Source organism: Falco biarmicus, chromosome 7 (assembly GCF_023638135.1).
Source record: "Falco biarmicus isolate bFalBia1 chromosome 7, bFalBia1.pri, whole genome shotgun sequence".
NCBI lineage: Eukaryota > Metazoa > Chordata > Aves > Falconiformes > Falconidae > Falco > Falco biarmicus.
In genome coordinates this window covers 21,785,087-21,802,187 of record NC_079294.1, presented here as the reverse complement: position 1 = coordinate 21,802,187, position 17,101 = coordinate 21,785,087, and the positions used below count along the sequence as shown (strand labels likewise).

Genomic DNA, 17,101 nt, shown 5'->3' with positions numbered 1-17,101 from the left:
TGTATGGTGTAATCATGCTGCCTTGTGATGACTGAAAAGATACCTGTCCTGTAAACTACTAATTTTAGCAAATACTGTCATGTGCCAGTAGGGAAGGTGCTATCTTCCAGAATTGCAGCAAGGCATCAAACACTATCTTTATATGTGACACAAAATATTAATGATCTCTATAAATATAATGAGAATTGCAAAATAAAAATACAGTGTCTCTGTGTATTCATTAGAATCTTTAACTCTTTATATTTTAATTGACAAAAATTAACTCAATACATCTCATCTGTTCTGCAGTTTGAGGCGATGCCATTCATTGTACATAGCCCTTAGTTGTTTTATTCTGTCAGTAAATCACAGTGTGTTTTCCAGGTACCTTTATGATTTCTGTTAGAAACTGTCAAAATAGTTTCTTGTACTGGTTTGTTTAGATGGTATAGTTTTAAAATATTTCCTGTTTTGGACAAGCCTCCTCTCTGAAAAGCCTTTGTGAAGTTCCAGAGGCAGATTAATAGGAACTTTTGGTGAAGATCTCTAGTATGCCTGTGTCTTTTGATATACTTCTTTATATAGCCTATCTTTAGTTACTACAGGTTTTGTTGTATAAATTTCAGAAGTTGGTTCTTTTTCAGAATTTGGGAGCTGAGCACCTTTGGAAGTAGTTTAGATCCTCACAGCTGTGTGATACCTTTGTGTTTAATAAAATCAGCATGCTTCCCTTCTGTTAAAGCACAAGGTTATTTTCAGTGTAGTTTCCTTGAAGTTTCTACTAGAATCGGATGTTATATTCTTAATTTGCAACCAGAGTAGATAGTCACTGCTGCATAGGATGATGGTTACCTTCTCTCCTTCTCCCTCTTTCTATGTCATCTCAGATCCCTTCCAGTTAAAATGAAGTGCCAGCTAATCATAAGATGTATGAAGTAGTGAAGACAGTTCTTCAGAGACCCATGCCAACTCTACTGCATAAAAAAAAAATCATTTGCCTCTACTTTGTGAAAGTCTGTTGTGTTTGTGCATGTGTTCTCCTATATCTTCTGTTGAATGTTGCCTAGTTTCTTTTGATACCTGACTAACCTCGAGGCAATTTCCTCAACTGTAGAAGTGGCAGAAAACTTGTACATAACATGAACTAATAGCAGAAGGTCTATTTTGTTAAGCTGTTGAATCATTCTGCGACTATTACTCAAGTCCCTTGGTGTTTGCCATTTATTTGGATGATTGATAGTAGGCAAATTAGACCACAGGCTGAGGGCAGGATTAATTATTTTCTGACGTATTTTTACAGCATTTGCTGAGATGAGGCCCTGATCATAAATCAGAGGTTTAGATCCCACTGCAGTACATATCATTAACAGTATGTGGTATCACCCTGTTTAGTACCACGTAGAGCAGCCCTGGTTATGGTAGTGGTGCAGACCCCCTCCTCAGTCTTCTGTTGGCAGAGCCCCAGTGTGTTCGATGTACTGTTCCACAGGCTGATACTTGAGTCTTGAGGTCTGTGTCTGCTGGGAAGAGACCTGTATGTTTCTGCTAGTAGTACTATGAAGATGCGGCCTATGTTTGTGTTCTTCAACAGCAGCACTTGGTAGGTGAGGTCAGCAAGGTGCCTGTTCCTCATTTTTGTACACTTCTAAGGCTAGATAAATACTGCAATTGTTGGTACTTCTGAGTGGAGATGATAGGAATAGGCAAGGAGTTAATTAAAATCTAGATAGTTTTTAAGTATCTGACAGTTTGGTCATTTAGCATATCTCATGCATGAATCAGTGAGTGGGTGCCATAGGAAACTAGGCAGCAGAAATCATCGCACACCTTGTCTCAAGTTAAAACCACATGGACTGAAGGGGATTGCACTGTTACTGTCTCTCTTTGTGGTGGATAATTCATCTTTTCTGGTATGCTTTTTATTTGTACTGACAGGATGCTAATTACTGATCTTCTGTTTGAACTTTACCAATGCTTATCACTCCTACCACTTCAGTATTTGGCAGACTTGCAGTTGAAGAACAGATCTGGAAAACAAGGTGAGAGAAGAAAGAAGTGAATACAAGATATCTTTGGTCTCGTTCAGATGCTGTAATGCTTCCTGTCCTTACATGTTATTTATCTGTTCATAAGCAGATGCAGTAATGCCCACCCTAGTAATTTATGTAGCTATATGGATAACTCCTGTTATATTTTTTTTTTCCTTGATGTTGAACTTCTTTTGCAGGATATGTGAAAGTTCTTCAACCCAATAGTGATACTGAGTTTCCTGTGCAAAAAGAAAAAAAATTCAGAATAATACATACTTTAAATCATGGAGCTGTCAAAGTGACACTGATATTTTTGCTGTTTGTGTGCAGAAGCTGGAGAAGTCTGACTTGGATAACTGGGAGAACATCAGAGGACCCCGTCTGTGGGAAGATTCCAGGGCTGTTCAGAAGCAACGGCGGGAGGCTGCCCGTCTCAAGACAGAGTGACTGAGCAAGCCTGCTTTGGTGCCTCTGGGGAAAAAAAAAAGGCTCAGGCTGGACTGTCTTAATTTATTTTTTGATCCAGTGTCAGGAACAGACATGGGAGAGGGAGATTGCGCTGGGCAATTTATGCCAGTGTATATATAAGTAACTTTAAGATCAATCCAAAAGGCACTGTATTATGTGAAGCTCTTTGCATCCTTTTGCAGAGTTCCACAGGCTGTATATATGAAATCTCCATTAAAAAACCAGCTGATTATTCTACTGAGAATATTCATTGTTTTTCAATCCCTGTGATTCAAAACTGAGATGCTTCAGCAAAGAATAACATGTCAGGAGTCACTTGTCAGTACCACAAGTTGTCATCCTAATGAGAACAACAGTGCTGTCATCTGGATGTGTGTGACCAGATAAATGCTCCTTCAGGGAGCCCCTGCATGACTTCAGACTCTTAGGCTTGGAAGGGGCTCCACAGGCATATGAACAATTTGGAACAGTGAGTCCATTTTTGGCTAAATAATATTCTTGTGTTTCGTTTCTAGAAACGTGACTGTACAGAGGCATGCACAAGAGTGTCAGCTGGGAATTGGTCAAATAACATTTGCTTAGCTGCAGTTAGATTTTTGTGATTAGTTTATTGATAACTTCATGCAGGCAGGACGTTTGCACTGGAACTTCTCAGTTTAAGTTGGAAAGATTCTTCCTCACTAAGAAATGTGCCGTTTCTCTCTTCTTGAACCACTATATAGTGGCAAAGCTTATCTTGTATGTATTACTACATGTATATTTGTGCATATGCACAGAATTTTTTCATCTTTTGATGAATTAATTTTGAAATGTGTGTCTTTCCATATTTGTCTTTGTGTGCTGAACATTTGCTGTTAGAGAAGACCATGCTAAGATTAAGGACCCTTCAGCTGAGACAATTCAATGAAGAAGCATCTAGTCAATTTTTCAAGAGAAATGAAGCTTTTGATAAGGTGTTACAACAGACTAGTAAAATTCCTTTTCAGAGGAATGGAGTAGTAGAGCAGAGATTAACAGTAGATTCTAGTTTCAAAGCATTCAGTGACCCCTATAAATCCATTTGGAACTGTCTTTTGAAGAGGTGTGGTCTTCATCCTCTCTGCAAGATGTGTCAAATGCAATCTAAGTGTCCTTTTGGACTTCGTTGACTTTTTTAGGGTAGCCTCCTTGTTCTCATGCACATCTTCCCATAACACTTAATTTTCTTCAGTCTCTCACTGATGAGGTCCAATCTTTCTCACAGGAAGAGGAATTGACATTGATTTTTAGAGGGCTGTAAAGTAATTTATAAAGCATTACATGAAATATCTTAGCCGTGTTTTGTGCATGTTCTGATAGAGTTGCAAAAACTGTCAGAAAGTTTTGCATGTTATCTGGAACAAGGTTAGAGCTGTGTGTATTTGTGTGTTTCCATGTTTAGTATCATATATACTTTGACTCTAAATAAATGTATGAACAAGTTAAACCAACCAGGAGATGACCAAGAAGAGCAGTCAAGAGGTAATCATAAATGCTATAGGAAAACAACTGAAAAACTAGAATATGGAGGCATTAAGCTGCACTAGACCCAGACAAGAAGAAAATTGGTTTAATTTTTTTGTCATTAGATTTACCTAAAAGATAAACGAACATTCTTAGGCAAATAAAATATAAAACAGGACAAATAAGGTGTAGTTACAACTGTGTACCTTGTTAAGCATTTTTTTCAAATTCTAAATTCAAATTCTGGTGCAGTTGCACTGACAACAGCAAGAATGATTGCTCAGAGGACATCAGTGCACCGACTACGCTGACAGAGTGTGCTCTGGGTTAGGGCTCCTGCAGCATCACTGCTGCTGTTACAGTACTGGCTGGACCACTGGAAATGTTTCTTCACATTGCCACGTATAGGCCTGTCTTGTGTGGACCCTGCAAATTCACTGTGTCTTCTCATCTTCCTTTTCCCAGCTTTGATGAAAGACAGGGGAAGTTGCCATTGCTCTGCATATGCAGAGGCATGATCAACTCCCGGTCTTGCTATATTGGCTCACAATATGGACCAACGCTACTCCTGAGATAAACGCATGGCTTTCTAGGAACAACACGTGTGGGAAAAGCTACCCCTTACCCCAGGGGAAGAAGCGGAAATATTTCTCTTTCATGAATCCCTTAAGCTTACAAGATTTCTTGAGGAACAAAACACTCGCCGAAACATCCTGTGTATTTTCAGTAATTTGATATTCCACAAAGACTATTTTGGGAGTGGTCATCTTACTTCAGCAGGTCTGGAATGTAGCGGTAAGTGATTACTTCTATGGAGAACACTTCTTACGTTGTAACTGAGGACCTGGTTTTAGTTGGTTGCTTGCTGGTTGTAGGGTCGTCTCCTCCTCCCTTTTTCATAGGCACTAGATTTCCTCTGTTTTCTGAGGGCATATTTGTAACTACCTTTGAAGTGGCATCTCTGAAGAGTGATAGGTTTATCTTAGCATCCCTGAGAAACACTGACGTGCATTGGAAAACTTGCCAGCTTCCCCTTCTCTTCAACTTCCCTTTTAAGAGACAGCCCATATCTATTGATAGTCCACTAAAAAAAATTCCCACTGTTTTTTTAATGCTGTTGACTCATTTATGAATTAAAAAACCCAACAAACCAACAATAACTTTTGGCAGGTACAGAAGCTGTACTTTTCATAAAATGGGGAGAGCTATTTCAGCAATTTCTGTTTATTGCCAGGCGCTTGGACAATGGCTGCATGTTTTATGCTATGCTTTTCTTAGCCTGTGAATTGGGAATAATACTTACGAAAAGTATGTTGAGAGTCAATTAAATTATCTCCTAAGTTGTCATGCAACCTAATGTAGAAGGCACTCCAGAAATACCAAGAATTATAGTTCATTAGCAAGAGAGGCAAACTTCAGTTGGTTCAGGACTCACATTTAGTTTTGCTGCTTATTTGCAGCTATCCTGAAAGCCATGTTTCACACTTCTGGTTATCTCTAAGGTACCTGGAGACAACCTTGTTGAATTCCTGAATTGCTCTTCTAAAGATCTGTGGCTGGCAGGGTGTGTGGGGGCTGGGGCTGGGATGATCAGGAGTAATTAAATGTAATTGTCAGTCTGAGGTACTGATTGACATTTTTGCATCTTCTTTGGTAACTGGCATATACTGGTCTGAGGGGAATGAAAACAAGGCTTTAGTGAGAGGTGTGATGTTGTAAAGGGGTAAAAGAGAGGACTGAAGAAGCCAGATCTTGTAGTCAGTGTTGCTGAAATTAGAAATACAAGAAGGAAGTATGGCCAGGTGTCTGTGTCTGTGGACTGAAAAATAAGTTTCAAAATCCACATTTTGAATATAAAGGAGGAAGTGTTTATCTTTGAGAGAATCTGTGGCATGGTTGGTCTCTGGGATCATCCATAACAAGAGAAGTGGAGGGACTCTGGGGCACCTGTCTCCAGGAACAGGGAGAGCTCATTGTAGCACCAGTGGGTGTCCAGCCAGTTCCCAGTGGCAACTGTCTGCAGCCCCAAATGCTGACCGGATCTTTGTATGAGATCAGCCCTGTGGATGCTGCCTACTGTGTGTGTTTCTCTTGTACCACTTTGAATGTGCAGACTCATGGGTGACTCAAAAGAGAAAATGCTCCGTATCTTAGTTAAGCTGTAACACAGATGGAGAGGCTTAGTGAAAACTGGAGCTACTGTGATCCAAAAAAGTTTCAAAACCTGCTCAATAGCATAGCAGTTGCATTTCAAAGCTCCCAAATGCATCTGGATGAGCATCTGGATGTTAAAAATGTTTAGAATCAAGATGCAGAGAACAATCTTGCCAATAGCAATCTTCCAGTGTCTTGAAGATGGCTCCAGCTACCCAAAAGAGGGAGGTTATGGCATAATAAGAGGTGAGTGATGGGAGGTTTTGGCCTGAATATGTAATGCAGAAACTTCTGAAAAATAACTTAAACGTACCCCATTATCAACTGTGGACCAGTCCCAGAAAGCAGAGGGAGAAACCCATTTCTTCATAGAGAAGCAGCAACTTGGAGTGATTTAAAGATCACTATTCCTTGGGTGTTTTACATGGGCACTTTTTCTTTAACTGTATGTGCATGTGTATAGGTAAAACTTAAAACAGTAGGTTTCATCTTCTGAAGTAACTAGATAGACCCTTATACTTCTTGATGATCTTGCATTTGCTCTGAGTGGCTATGTTTGAATTTCCAGCACAAGTCCAGGGCAGGTTTTGCTTTTTATATCTTGTATTTTCCAGGGGCTTTTTTTCCTTCTGCAAAAAGTGGAAAAGCCTAATATTATCCTTTGCTACCAACTACTTGAAGTCCACTGGAAAAAAACAAGAATAAAGAAACAGAAAAGAAGGGAATGATCTGAAGTCTTAGGGAAAGCAGAATGACTATTTTTACATGAAGATGGTCAAAGAATTTTCCATAAACTTTTACAGTTAGAAAGGCTGCTTTTTGTCAGTGTTTTCAGTAGAAAACCTTTCATTCTTCAGTGGAGTAAGGTTCACAAAAAAATTTCCACTCTTATTTTAGACTAGCCAGCTAGAAAGTTTTAATCAAAGGAAGATAATTGCTCACTGTTGGGCCGCCTTCTCCTACAAAGACTTGCTGCCAGACTCAGCCAACACACAAATAGTCTCTAGACTTAGAAACAAAAAAATCCATGCAGATGTTTTTCTTAAACTTGTCCTCACTCCAGAAGCCCAAAGCAGTCTTTCATACCATTGGAACCAGACCAACCATATTTTCTTATTGAACATGTGCTTTAACTGCATGTTTAACTGTCTTGCTTAACACAGGCAGGCAATTAAAGTTTCACCCTCATCATCTCCATGCTGCTTGGGAGATGTGTTAAAATTAAATTCAACAAAAGCAGCAGCTGGTAATGCTGCAGAAAAGACATGTAAAATATGGTTATACATTGCAAATGTGAAAAGTAGTATATGTGTCATAGTCACAGGTCATTTGAGAAAGGAAAAAAAAAATACCCAAAACCCAGAAATAAGGGAGTACTGTGTATTGCCACTGTCTCCGTAGAAGAAATTTACGCACTTTCACCCAGCATACTTGGAGTCTGGCTTGATACCTTCAGTTGATGGAAAAAATGACCATACTTATTTAGCATGTCTGTTTCAAGGGAGTTGATGAAATCCTTGATGTTCAGTACCTCAGTACCAACTCCAGTGTGCATGTTCAGTACCAAATCTGTTATGGTAGCAACCTGAAGGAGGCCCAGTGGCTCCCAGGAGTATGGCTTAACCCCTGGCAGGATCAGGGATAAACCATCTCTCTGCCCTACAAATCCATTCTCCCTCCTCTTTCTGTCCGGTCTTACAGTGTTCCTCCTAAAAAGTAACAGCTCAGTCTCTGAGCTGCTCTTTTCTAATGGAGCTGGCTGTAAAATGTCACCCTCTTTTTTTTTTTTTTTTTTTTTTTTGTTTGTTTGTGGTTTTTTTAGAAAAAGAATTTCATTGTCTACCAAGAATCGAAGAATAGTGGTTTCTAAATTAATTTGAAGATACCCTGTAAAATGTAAGCTCAGAAACACAGACCCAGTATTTATTATATCCCATTAAGTATGGCACCCAGCATACACTGGTTCTCTTTTTATCTTTAGATACACAATGCTGTGCTCTCTATTTGATGTACAAAGGAAATTAAATGTACTTTTTTCTTTAAAAGATGAGATCTTCATCCATCACCAGCTGTCAGTTCCTAATAATGTTGCCTAGAGAAGTGTTATCTGTGATTTAGTGGCTTTAGTGGACTTCTGTTGAACAGAGGACAGCAGAATAAAATTTCAGCTTAATATAGCTCTTTTCATACTCCTGAATAAAGAGACGAAAAGAAAGCAAGAGCAAAGAATCTTGGGTTCCAGGCTCAAGTTTATTCTGTTTTGCAATAGATAGAGCATTTTAAGAAAGAAAAGGGAGGAAAATGAAAGTGAAAAAGGGGAAATAAGAGAAAAGAAGAAATGAGAAAAGGAAAAAAGCTTAGGGACAAAAATAGTAATAGAAAACAGTGTTCTTTCTGACTGATCCCTCTGGATAGAGTAGGAGGGAAAATTGTTTCTGTCTCAGGAAAAACTTGAGCTCAAAAAATATTCAAGTCAGAATGAAAAGTATAATATTTTGCAAGCTAGTGGTTTTAGAAATACTTTTACTTGGATGAACTGCAATGCTTTATTTTGCTTTTCATGTTTTCCCATTCTTGATTCTTTATCCTCAGGTAGCTTAGCTCTGGAAATGAAAAGCCACCACTGATCTTAAAAGCACGTTTTCCACTTAAAAGATTGTCAGCACAAAATGTTTCAACAGTTTCCAACACTTTTCACAAAAAGTGTTCTCAATAAGAGTAATGATCTATCAAAATAGATCCCTCTCAATGAACAGGTTGCAAAATGTCAATCAACCAGATAAAATAAAAAAATAATTGTAAAAGATCTTTTATCAGCTGTACCAGTCAGTTCTTTTGTTAATTGGTGAATGCTGATCCTGCTTGCTGACGAGTGTGCTACTGGACACCTCTGTGGCTGCATGCACCAATGTTCTCCCCAGCAGATATGCACCCCTGCATTTGGAAATTTGCATGCTTGCAATTTAACAGAGGATTTTGCTACTCACTAACTGGTAAGAAAAGACCTACCCCTTGCTGCATCCAATATTATGCTATCCCAGGTAATGACATTGTAACCCTTACATGAACTGATGAAGTTGCTTCTAAAAACTAGTTCCCCTTCCTCCTTGCTTTCGCTAATACTACAACCTAAATTTACTTATGTTTAGTTCATCTTAAATAATGTAATTTTTTCATTAAATATTTAAACAGCATGCTCATATCTCATAATCCAGTAAGAAGAAATGCAACATTTTTCCTAGTCTAGAAAAAGGCATCACCCCTGTTTAAGTGCTAGGTCTAGGGTTTCCATTATTTTAAGTTACCTGCCTAGCAACAAATTGGCAAAGGCAGACTCCAGTGCTACTCACATTCATATATATTTGAAGTTACCATAGTCCATCTGATTTTGGAGTCATGTCTTACCATTCTTTGGCCATCCACCCCACTGCAGGTGCTTTTTTTTGCCTTGCAAACATCCTGACTGGGCTGTAGTTGTGATTAAAGTTAAACACATATTTTCAGTCCAAAAGTCTTGAGATTGCACATTTCTTGTAATGGGTCTTTTGGGCTGTGTGCTCCCTGTGAAGTGCAAACATCCTTATCAGCTGTGCTGGAATAATAGATAGCAAAATTGTATGTTTTATTTTTATCACCCTTTAAATCAAGATGAACTTGAATGCAGTTTGATCAAATTTTTAAACATTCACCCTAGCCCTGATACAGGGTTTTTTTGGAAGGTTTAAAAGTGAGTTGGACAGACACTGTTTTGCAACTTGCCTTAGAAAAGTCATTGCAAGGGAACAGCTGGGGATATTCACGGTATGTTTCAGTTTAGCTAAAAACACCTGTATTTTAAATAATCAGAAACTTAAATGTCTTAATTGCTTGTTCCAATGTCTGTTTTAGTGTATCTTCCATGACCAGGATAGAAACATGTCTTTTTTCTGGAGTGGACTGAGGTTTCTGACTAATACAGGTTATTCAGACTTTGCAAGAAAAAGCTGGATATGGGAACCTGTGCTTTCTATGGACAGACTGAGTTGGCCGGTCAGAGGTTTTGAATACGAATAGGAGGAAGAAACTTTTATCTCTTACCTTCCATCTATGCAAGAAGATTTCTTACCCCTGTAATGAATTATTCACATCAGAAATTAAAAATTGAGTGGTCTTTGTCCCTTGAAGCTCCACAGGGTTGTGCAATGTTATCTGACAGGTCCATTTTTCTAACACATCCTGCACATGATCTTAAAAGTGCGAATATAATTCCCTGGCAAAGCCAGATTTGCACATTACTACTTTAGATTAACATCACTAACTTGATACTATCCTCTGCTTGTATTGTATCATACACAAGTCTCCTAGTTTTTTATTCCTGAGGAGTCTGGGTTTTTTCCCCACATCATCTTTGCTAGCAATAGAAGGATGCACAGGATTTTCTACAGCTCCCTAAGGTCAAAACCATCAATATTTCTTCTCCCAAAAAGGATATTTTCTTTTAAAAAAAAATATTTAAGTTCTGCTCCTGGCAAATGCTATCCACTTTAACTGCCACATAGTCTATACAGTCTTTCTGCATTTCCCTTTCTGTGTGTTCAGGTTATGCCAAGAAACTAGCAGGAGAGCAGGTGTTAGTTCTCTTCTGTGTTCTCTGCCTGGAGGTACTGTGATCTAGGAACTGCTGCAGCACTTGACCAAGGTATTCCTGTGCCTTGCTCTTTAGTCCTTTGAGAAGTTTCTTTTGCCCATGGAAGATTCACCACTGCTTTCTTTGAAGAGGTGTCGCGGAAGATTTGAAATTTGGAAAATACATAGTACCTAAAGGTATCTTGTGTGTTGCCATATGACTCTTAAAGCTGTTTTTGAGAGTGTTTGTATTATATAACAAAGATAGATAGATAGATAGATGCATATTTAGACAGCCCCAAAGACTGCACTCCCTTTTCTGCACACACATGATGGAGAGCTGGAGCATGGCATCCCTTTGTAGTCACTGTCCTGCCACAGTGGTGACTTGCAGGGATCACCTCTGAGCGATAAGGATGGTTGCCTCAGCAGGAGCTGGCTCTGTGCGGTGATTGCCTGCCCAGGTTACACAGAAGGAAATGAATTTTCATACTGGCATACATGGTAGCTCCATAGAAGTCAAGTGTCTAGGCAAACATTAACATCAAGGCACATACAGACAGTGATCACCACATTCAAAGGTAGATGTCTACCAAGGTAGGTGATGGATTTTGCTCCACTGCTTCTTGTGCTCCACTGATCTTGGAAGGTACTTAGATGATGGAGTTTGATCACTTTGCCTTAATAAGGCTAGCTTTGGGTGAGCTGGATCCCAAGAAGTCTCCTTATTTAGGGGGAGAACCCCAGTTTTAGCTTTCATGGAAGTTAAGACAAAACCTTTGGATGGGTGCTTGCAAAAATAATGAGGGCCTGTGTTCCTCTACTAGTGCTCTTGAGCTTATCTCCCTGAATCCTCTGGGACAGGGATATGGATCTCTGAATGAGTTTGAAAATAGAGCAGTTCTGATATTGCCATAGTTTTTAAATTTATTATTTCTTGTTTCTCTTGAAAAGCTGCTGAGTTTCACAGCAGCTTAATTAAAGATTATCTCGGTAAATTATTACTAAAAAGATCAGCAATATCTATTTTACTCTGTCGCACTGGTTTTTAGGTAGAAATTGCAGTCCCACCCTTGCCTACTGCTGAGGTGATGTATCTAAGCTGCCTTTCTGACAAGGAAAATCATGGCACAGACAGGGGGAAGTCATGCTGTGGGCTTTCTTGGGCAGGAGTAAACGCAGTCCTGTGTTCTGGATGAAGTAAACTAGGGGAATACAACTTTCTTACTTCAAAAGCAAAGTTTTGCTTAGACCATCCTTCAGCCAGAGCTCATGTTATATAGGCAATAAGGTCAGAGGATCCATAGTCTCCTCCAAGTCAGCAGGGAGCAACAAAAAGATATTTTCTGCCGTTAAAGATAACCTTATGTATAGCAAGGGCATGAACAGCGTGCCAGCAAACTGGCCCTGTGAGACTACTTTATTGATGCTGCTTCAGGTTTCTTGCAACATGCAAAACAGCATTATTATTACAGTAGAGAACTGGCACAGACCTTGCAGGATTATGTATTAAGAGCAGCAAGTCAAATACCATCTGCCTAAAAGTATTATTCCAGAGAGGTTTGCCTGAATCTCCTCTGCAGAGCACACAGAGGCAGCTGCCAGTCGCTTTTATCCTCAGTCCCCTTCCATTATTGCCTCTTGGCCTTTTGGCTAAGATCAGCTGTAGTATCAATTGAAGCCTTGGCATGTCCCCTCTTTGGGGACTCTATCCTGCCCTGGCAGCAGGCTGGGCTCAGTGACCTCCTAGCTCTTTTCCATCTGTAACTATTATCATTCTTGCTCTTTAAGAGACCTGACAGCTTTTAGAAGTCAAGTCTCCTTTAACATGCCTGGCAAGTACAGCTGAGATGCATTGGCCCAAATTGCTTTTGTTTCAAAAGGCAGGTGGGCTGCTGCTATCTAGAGTGGGAGAAACTGTAGTATAGCTTGAGGGTTTGGGTCTCTTCTATGTAAGGCCAACAAAAAACATCTATTTGTAACAGATTATTTCTTTTTTTTTTTTTTTTAATTACTTTAATGCTCAGAGGAAATATAAACCAAAAATTTTGGAAGAAGACAGTACAGGTAAGTCCTCTGAGAGCTTTGCACCCATGCATCAGTGGAGTTCTGGGATCAGGCAACAAACATCTTTTACACAGGAATGCCTTGAAATACTGTGATAGTATGTCCATGCTTATCTAGTTTTGGTAGTTGTAAACTTCCTAACTCTAAAGCTATGTAACCATAAGGGACGCTGTAACTGCCAGCCAGACTTGGTACCTGAAGACCTTACCTAATCCTGGCTTTTATACACAGATCTATTAATTTGCAATGAAAAAGAGTTTGTTGGACAGTCAGAATGGGGAGAAAGATGCTGATGTCCCAGATAAAAACTTTTAGATGCTATTTTATTTGGGATTTTGTTAGGACACTGGGTTTTTCTATGCCTTGCCTTCCTGAGCTGTGACCTATTCTAACTGCGGTGACAAGAGATGGGTGCCTCTGTCTGAGCCTGCGATACAATGCAGGTGGCACATCCCTTCCCAGTTTGTTTTTCATCCTTGTGCAACTGCAGCAGTCTAACCTCCAAGTGAGGAGCTCTCCACCAGCAGATTTTGGCCAGAGATCTGTGCATGTTTTTCTGGCAAAGTCTTTTCAGAGCAGTCCCTGGGTTGCTTTCCATAGTGGACCTACCTCAGGGATTGTATGAAACAGCTGCATCGGTGTAATTACATGGTGCATGGGGAGGTTGTTGGTTGGATTGGTTTTTTTTTTGCCTAAGTCACTTGTGGAAGATGGAATTGTATATGTTGTCTCTGGTAGAGACCATAAAATGATATAGCAGAACCTTGCGTGAAAGGAATTTCACTCCAGCATTCCTGCATCAAACCCAGTAACTACAGGGTATCCTCCAGTCTTTGTGTTTGCAGAGATCACTTAAAAACTCCACCCTTGTCTCTGCAGCAACCCTTTGTAGGGGAGGTACATGGAGGATGTTGTGAGTTTGCCTTCCACCTGAGGAGGGCTGGCCAAGTACCCTACAAAACCACTTTTGGGGCAGCATCAGCCAGGTGTACATCCCTTGGCGTAAGGAAGGACGTAGGAGACTTCTGCTGTGGGAAACCTCTGGCTGGCTTTTGTGGGAAGGCAACAACGCCTTCCAGAGGCTAAGTCTTCCAGATGATTTTGTCTCGAAGATCTGTCTGGTGTAATGACACAAGTTGTGGGAGGCCAGGTTTTGTTCACTGTCTCTTGCTGCTATTTTTGGGATGTGATTTTTCTCTTTCAGTTGGCTGGGCGTGAAGGGAGTGTTGCTGTGCTTTAGGGAACGCTGCAATTAGATTCATTCAAAACAGTCACGATCAATAATTATGATTGTTTTGTTACTAAAAAAAGGAAAAGGTAGAAATAAATAACAAACCACAATTGCTTTGAAGGCAGTCTCTGTCTATCTCTGTGTCTCTTTGAAGAGCTTTGAAGAGACCTGGGAGCGTTTGGGCTCTCCTTGGGGCACAGCAAAGCCCTGGCTTCCATACATGGCAGTGAGCCTTGCTCCCGCGTAAGTGCTCTGACAGAAGAACTGCGTTTACCAGTTGGTGACTCTTTGGTAAATCCTGGATAACTGCAGCAGCTGGGCAAATCTCAACTGTGTTCCAAATGATTAGCAAAAGTATTTGAATCGGTAATGGCAGGGAAGCCACTGAAGCAGCTTTCCTGAAACTCATCAGTGAATGAATGCTGGAAATGTTCCGTCCAAGTGCAATCTGTTTACGGAGGACAGACTCTTTCTCCCTGAGTGTGTGGCCTCAGGCTGGTGATGCCTAACAAGCTATTACTACCTGAAATCACACTTTGTTATCCCGTTAGAAGCTGAACTAGAGAAGTGTCATGCTAGCTGCTGGCCGCGTTTGCCAGCCTCTTGCTCCTCCTGATGTTGTGGTCGGTGGGTGCCTCCGTGTCGGGAAGCGGCGCAGAGCTGGGCAGCCGCTGCCTTGTGCTGTGGAGCTGCAGGCGGGCTGGGGGGTGATGGGTGCGTGGCGCAGTGAGCCCGAGTGCTCCGTGGAAGGAAAACGTCTGTTTTCTTCAAGTTTCTGCAGAAAATGGAATGTGACGGCCTGGTGGCATTGCTACCATTCTCTCATGGGTGCCTCTGTCCTGGCAGGACTCCCTCACAATTGACAGGCAGGCTGCTGAGGGGTGGAGAGGGCACAAGCTGCGCTGTCCTTGGGGCAGCAGCTCTGGAACGTGAGCTTTTGAAACTCTTAGCATTTATTTATATATATATAAACACAAACATATATATATATTATATTCAGTTCACCTTTGACTGTTTCAGAGGAGCTGAAAACCTGTTTCAGTTTGCCTGAGCACATGTGATAGTGTCTTCAAATTAATCTCTTAAAAAGTAATAAATTCTTATATCCTGTAATCAAAACAGAAGGTTGTCTTCCCTCTGCTCAAATTTTACAGAGAGGTAACTCATGTTTCTGAGTTTACTAAGGAACTTGCTACCATGCTCCCAAAGGAATAATTAATTAGCCCTTAATACAAATTTTATACTTAAACAATCTCTTGATCAGTAACCATAATATAAAGTGAGAGTGCTGCTTTTGTACATAAAGATGTCCTCTTCATCTAACCTCACTTTGAAGTTGTTATATGGAGCTTGCAGGCTGCTACAGAACATCCGCCTTAAGAGTTTTCAGATGTGTAAGATGATTTTAAGCAAATCAGAAATCTGGGGACCCCAAAAGATGTGGTTAAAATGCTTTGTCATCCATTTCTTCTATGAAATTTTGAAGTGCTTACTAAAAGAAGTATCTTTCAATAGTCACACGCTTTTCTGTATACAAATCGGAGGCATAAGGGCATTTTCTTCTGAAAGGACAATGAAAAGCCAGTCAGTCCTTGAGTTTTGGGATACTGACAATGATCGTGAGTAGAAACGTTTGTATTTTCTTAGTCTTCCTAATGCAAAGTGTTTCACAGAAGCTGTCACTTGAGGTAAACTTTTCCCTCTAATAACAGAGGTCTTGTACCAGACTAGTGTGTCCATGTTTTGGATAAAAACAACCATGTTACTGGGTTTGTCTTCCCTTTTGATCCTCTGTTGTTGAGATTTATTGCCTGCCATTTATAGCATTTGCAACTTGCAATTATGGCTTCTATTTTGAATACCTAACACATAAGCAGGAATTACTGCAACTTAGTATTTGGATATGGCTTTCAAACCATAGCAGAAAAAGAAAATGTTTCAGATGTGACATAAAAGTATTTAAAGCTTGAGAAAGTTTATAGTGACCTAGTATTATCTGAATAAACTGTAATTTTATTAAATATTTTCCCAACAGTTTGAAGAACTCCCCTGCATAAAGTCTGTCTGACATCATCCATAGGCTGATTATAGATTTGTTTTAGCAGAATTGCAAGTACATTGAGCATTTGGAGCAAGAAAATTTTAAGATTTGTATAATTAACTCTTTGTTATCTCAAGCTTTTTGTTTTTAAATGCTCAGTTGACTTTGTGCAATAGAGACTGATTCGACTTTCATCTCTGGCCTGGAATGAGTGTTGGAGCACCTGATCTATGCATCCATGAGCTGTAATCCCTGGAAGGACAACTTACCCAGCCTGGACAGTGGTCCCCAGGAGCAGCAGGCAGTTGGCAGGGCTTTTGGCACCTATCTGCTTGGAGGCTTGTGTTTTGGGGGAGCATCTGGCTGCTGCACATGTGATGAACCCCAGCTATGTGTGTCTGCTATATACTCAGTCTTATGCCAAGGAAGGGGTTGTGAGGACCTTGGAGAGTAGGTGGCTGACAGCATGGGAAATATGGCCGCTGCTGGGCTAGACCTTTAATCATGCTGAAGGGCTGGCAGACTGAAGGGTGGGCAGAAGAAAGGCTCTCTTCCCTGTGGCTGAGCTGGGGGAGTGCTAACTGGTGGTCATCTAAAGAACCAGACTGGGCTCTAAGTTTGAGCCTTGGTTGTTAAAGGAAGGAGCTAATGAAAGAAAGAAACGGTCTTGTGCCCCCAAACACCTTTCAGATGAAATCACTGTTTGTTGGCTAACAGGAAGGCTGGAAATTCTGTTCCATCAGAGATGGGGGAGTGGAACCAAAGCCCATGGGTATTTTTAGCATCCCTAGTAATCATGTCACCTTTTGAAAGGAAAGCATTAGTGCATTAGAGCGGAGAAGTGGGAGAGGACATGTTCTACCAAGAGAAATGTCATGCTCAGAGTGGATTGACTGAGTCACACATTCACTGAGTGATACTAGCGCTGGCCAGGGCAGCCCCATCTCCTCCCTGCTGCGCACTTCCTCCCTCTCTCGGCTCCTCAGTTTTATTTGGCTTCCTCCTTCATGCATCTCTGCTGGTTGTTTCCTCACACATCTCTTC

General features: G+C 40.5%; 1 protein-coding gene across 2 annotated transcripts in view; it reads left to right on the top strand.

The window, feature by feature from the left end:
• LOC130153150 (cytochrome c oxidase assembly protein COX16 homolog, mitochondrial) overlaps positions 1–2,721 on the top strand; it is a 49,376-nt gene extending 46,655 nt beyond the window's left edge. The window contains exons 4-5 of one of the 2 annotated variants that reach the window (XM_056347612.1): positions 1,976–2,018; positions 2,340–2,721. In XM_056347612.1, the coding sequence (XP_056203587.1) occupies positions 1,976–2,018; positions 2,340–2,356 (60 nt within the window). In that variant the 3' untranslated portion in view covers positions 2,357–2,721. The remainder of the gene's footprint in view (positions 1–1,975; positions 2,019–2,339) is intronic. The other variant, XM_056347611.1, reaches the window with a different exon arrangement.
• The last annotated feature ends 14,380 nt before the right edge of the window (positions 2,722–17,101 follow it).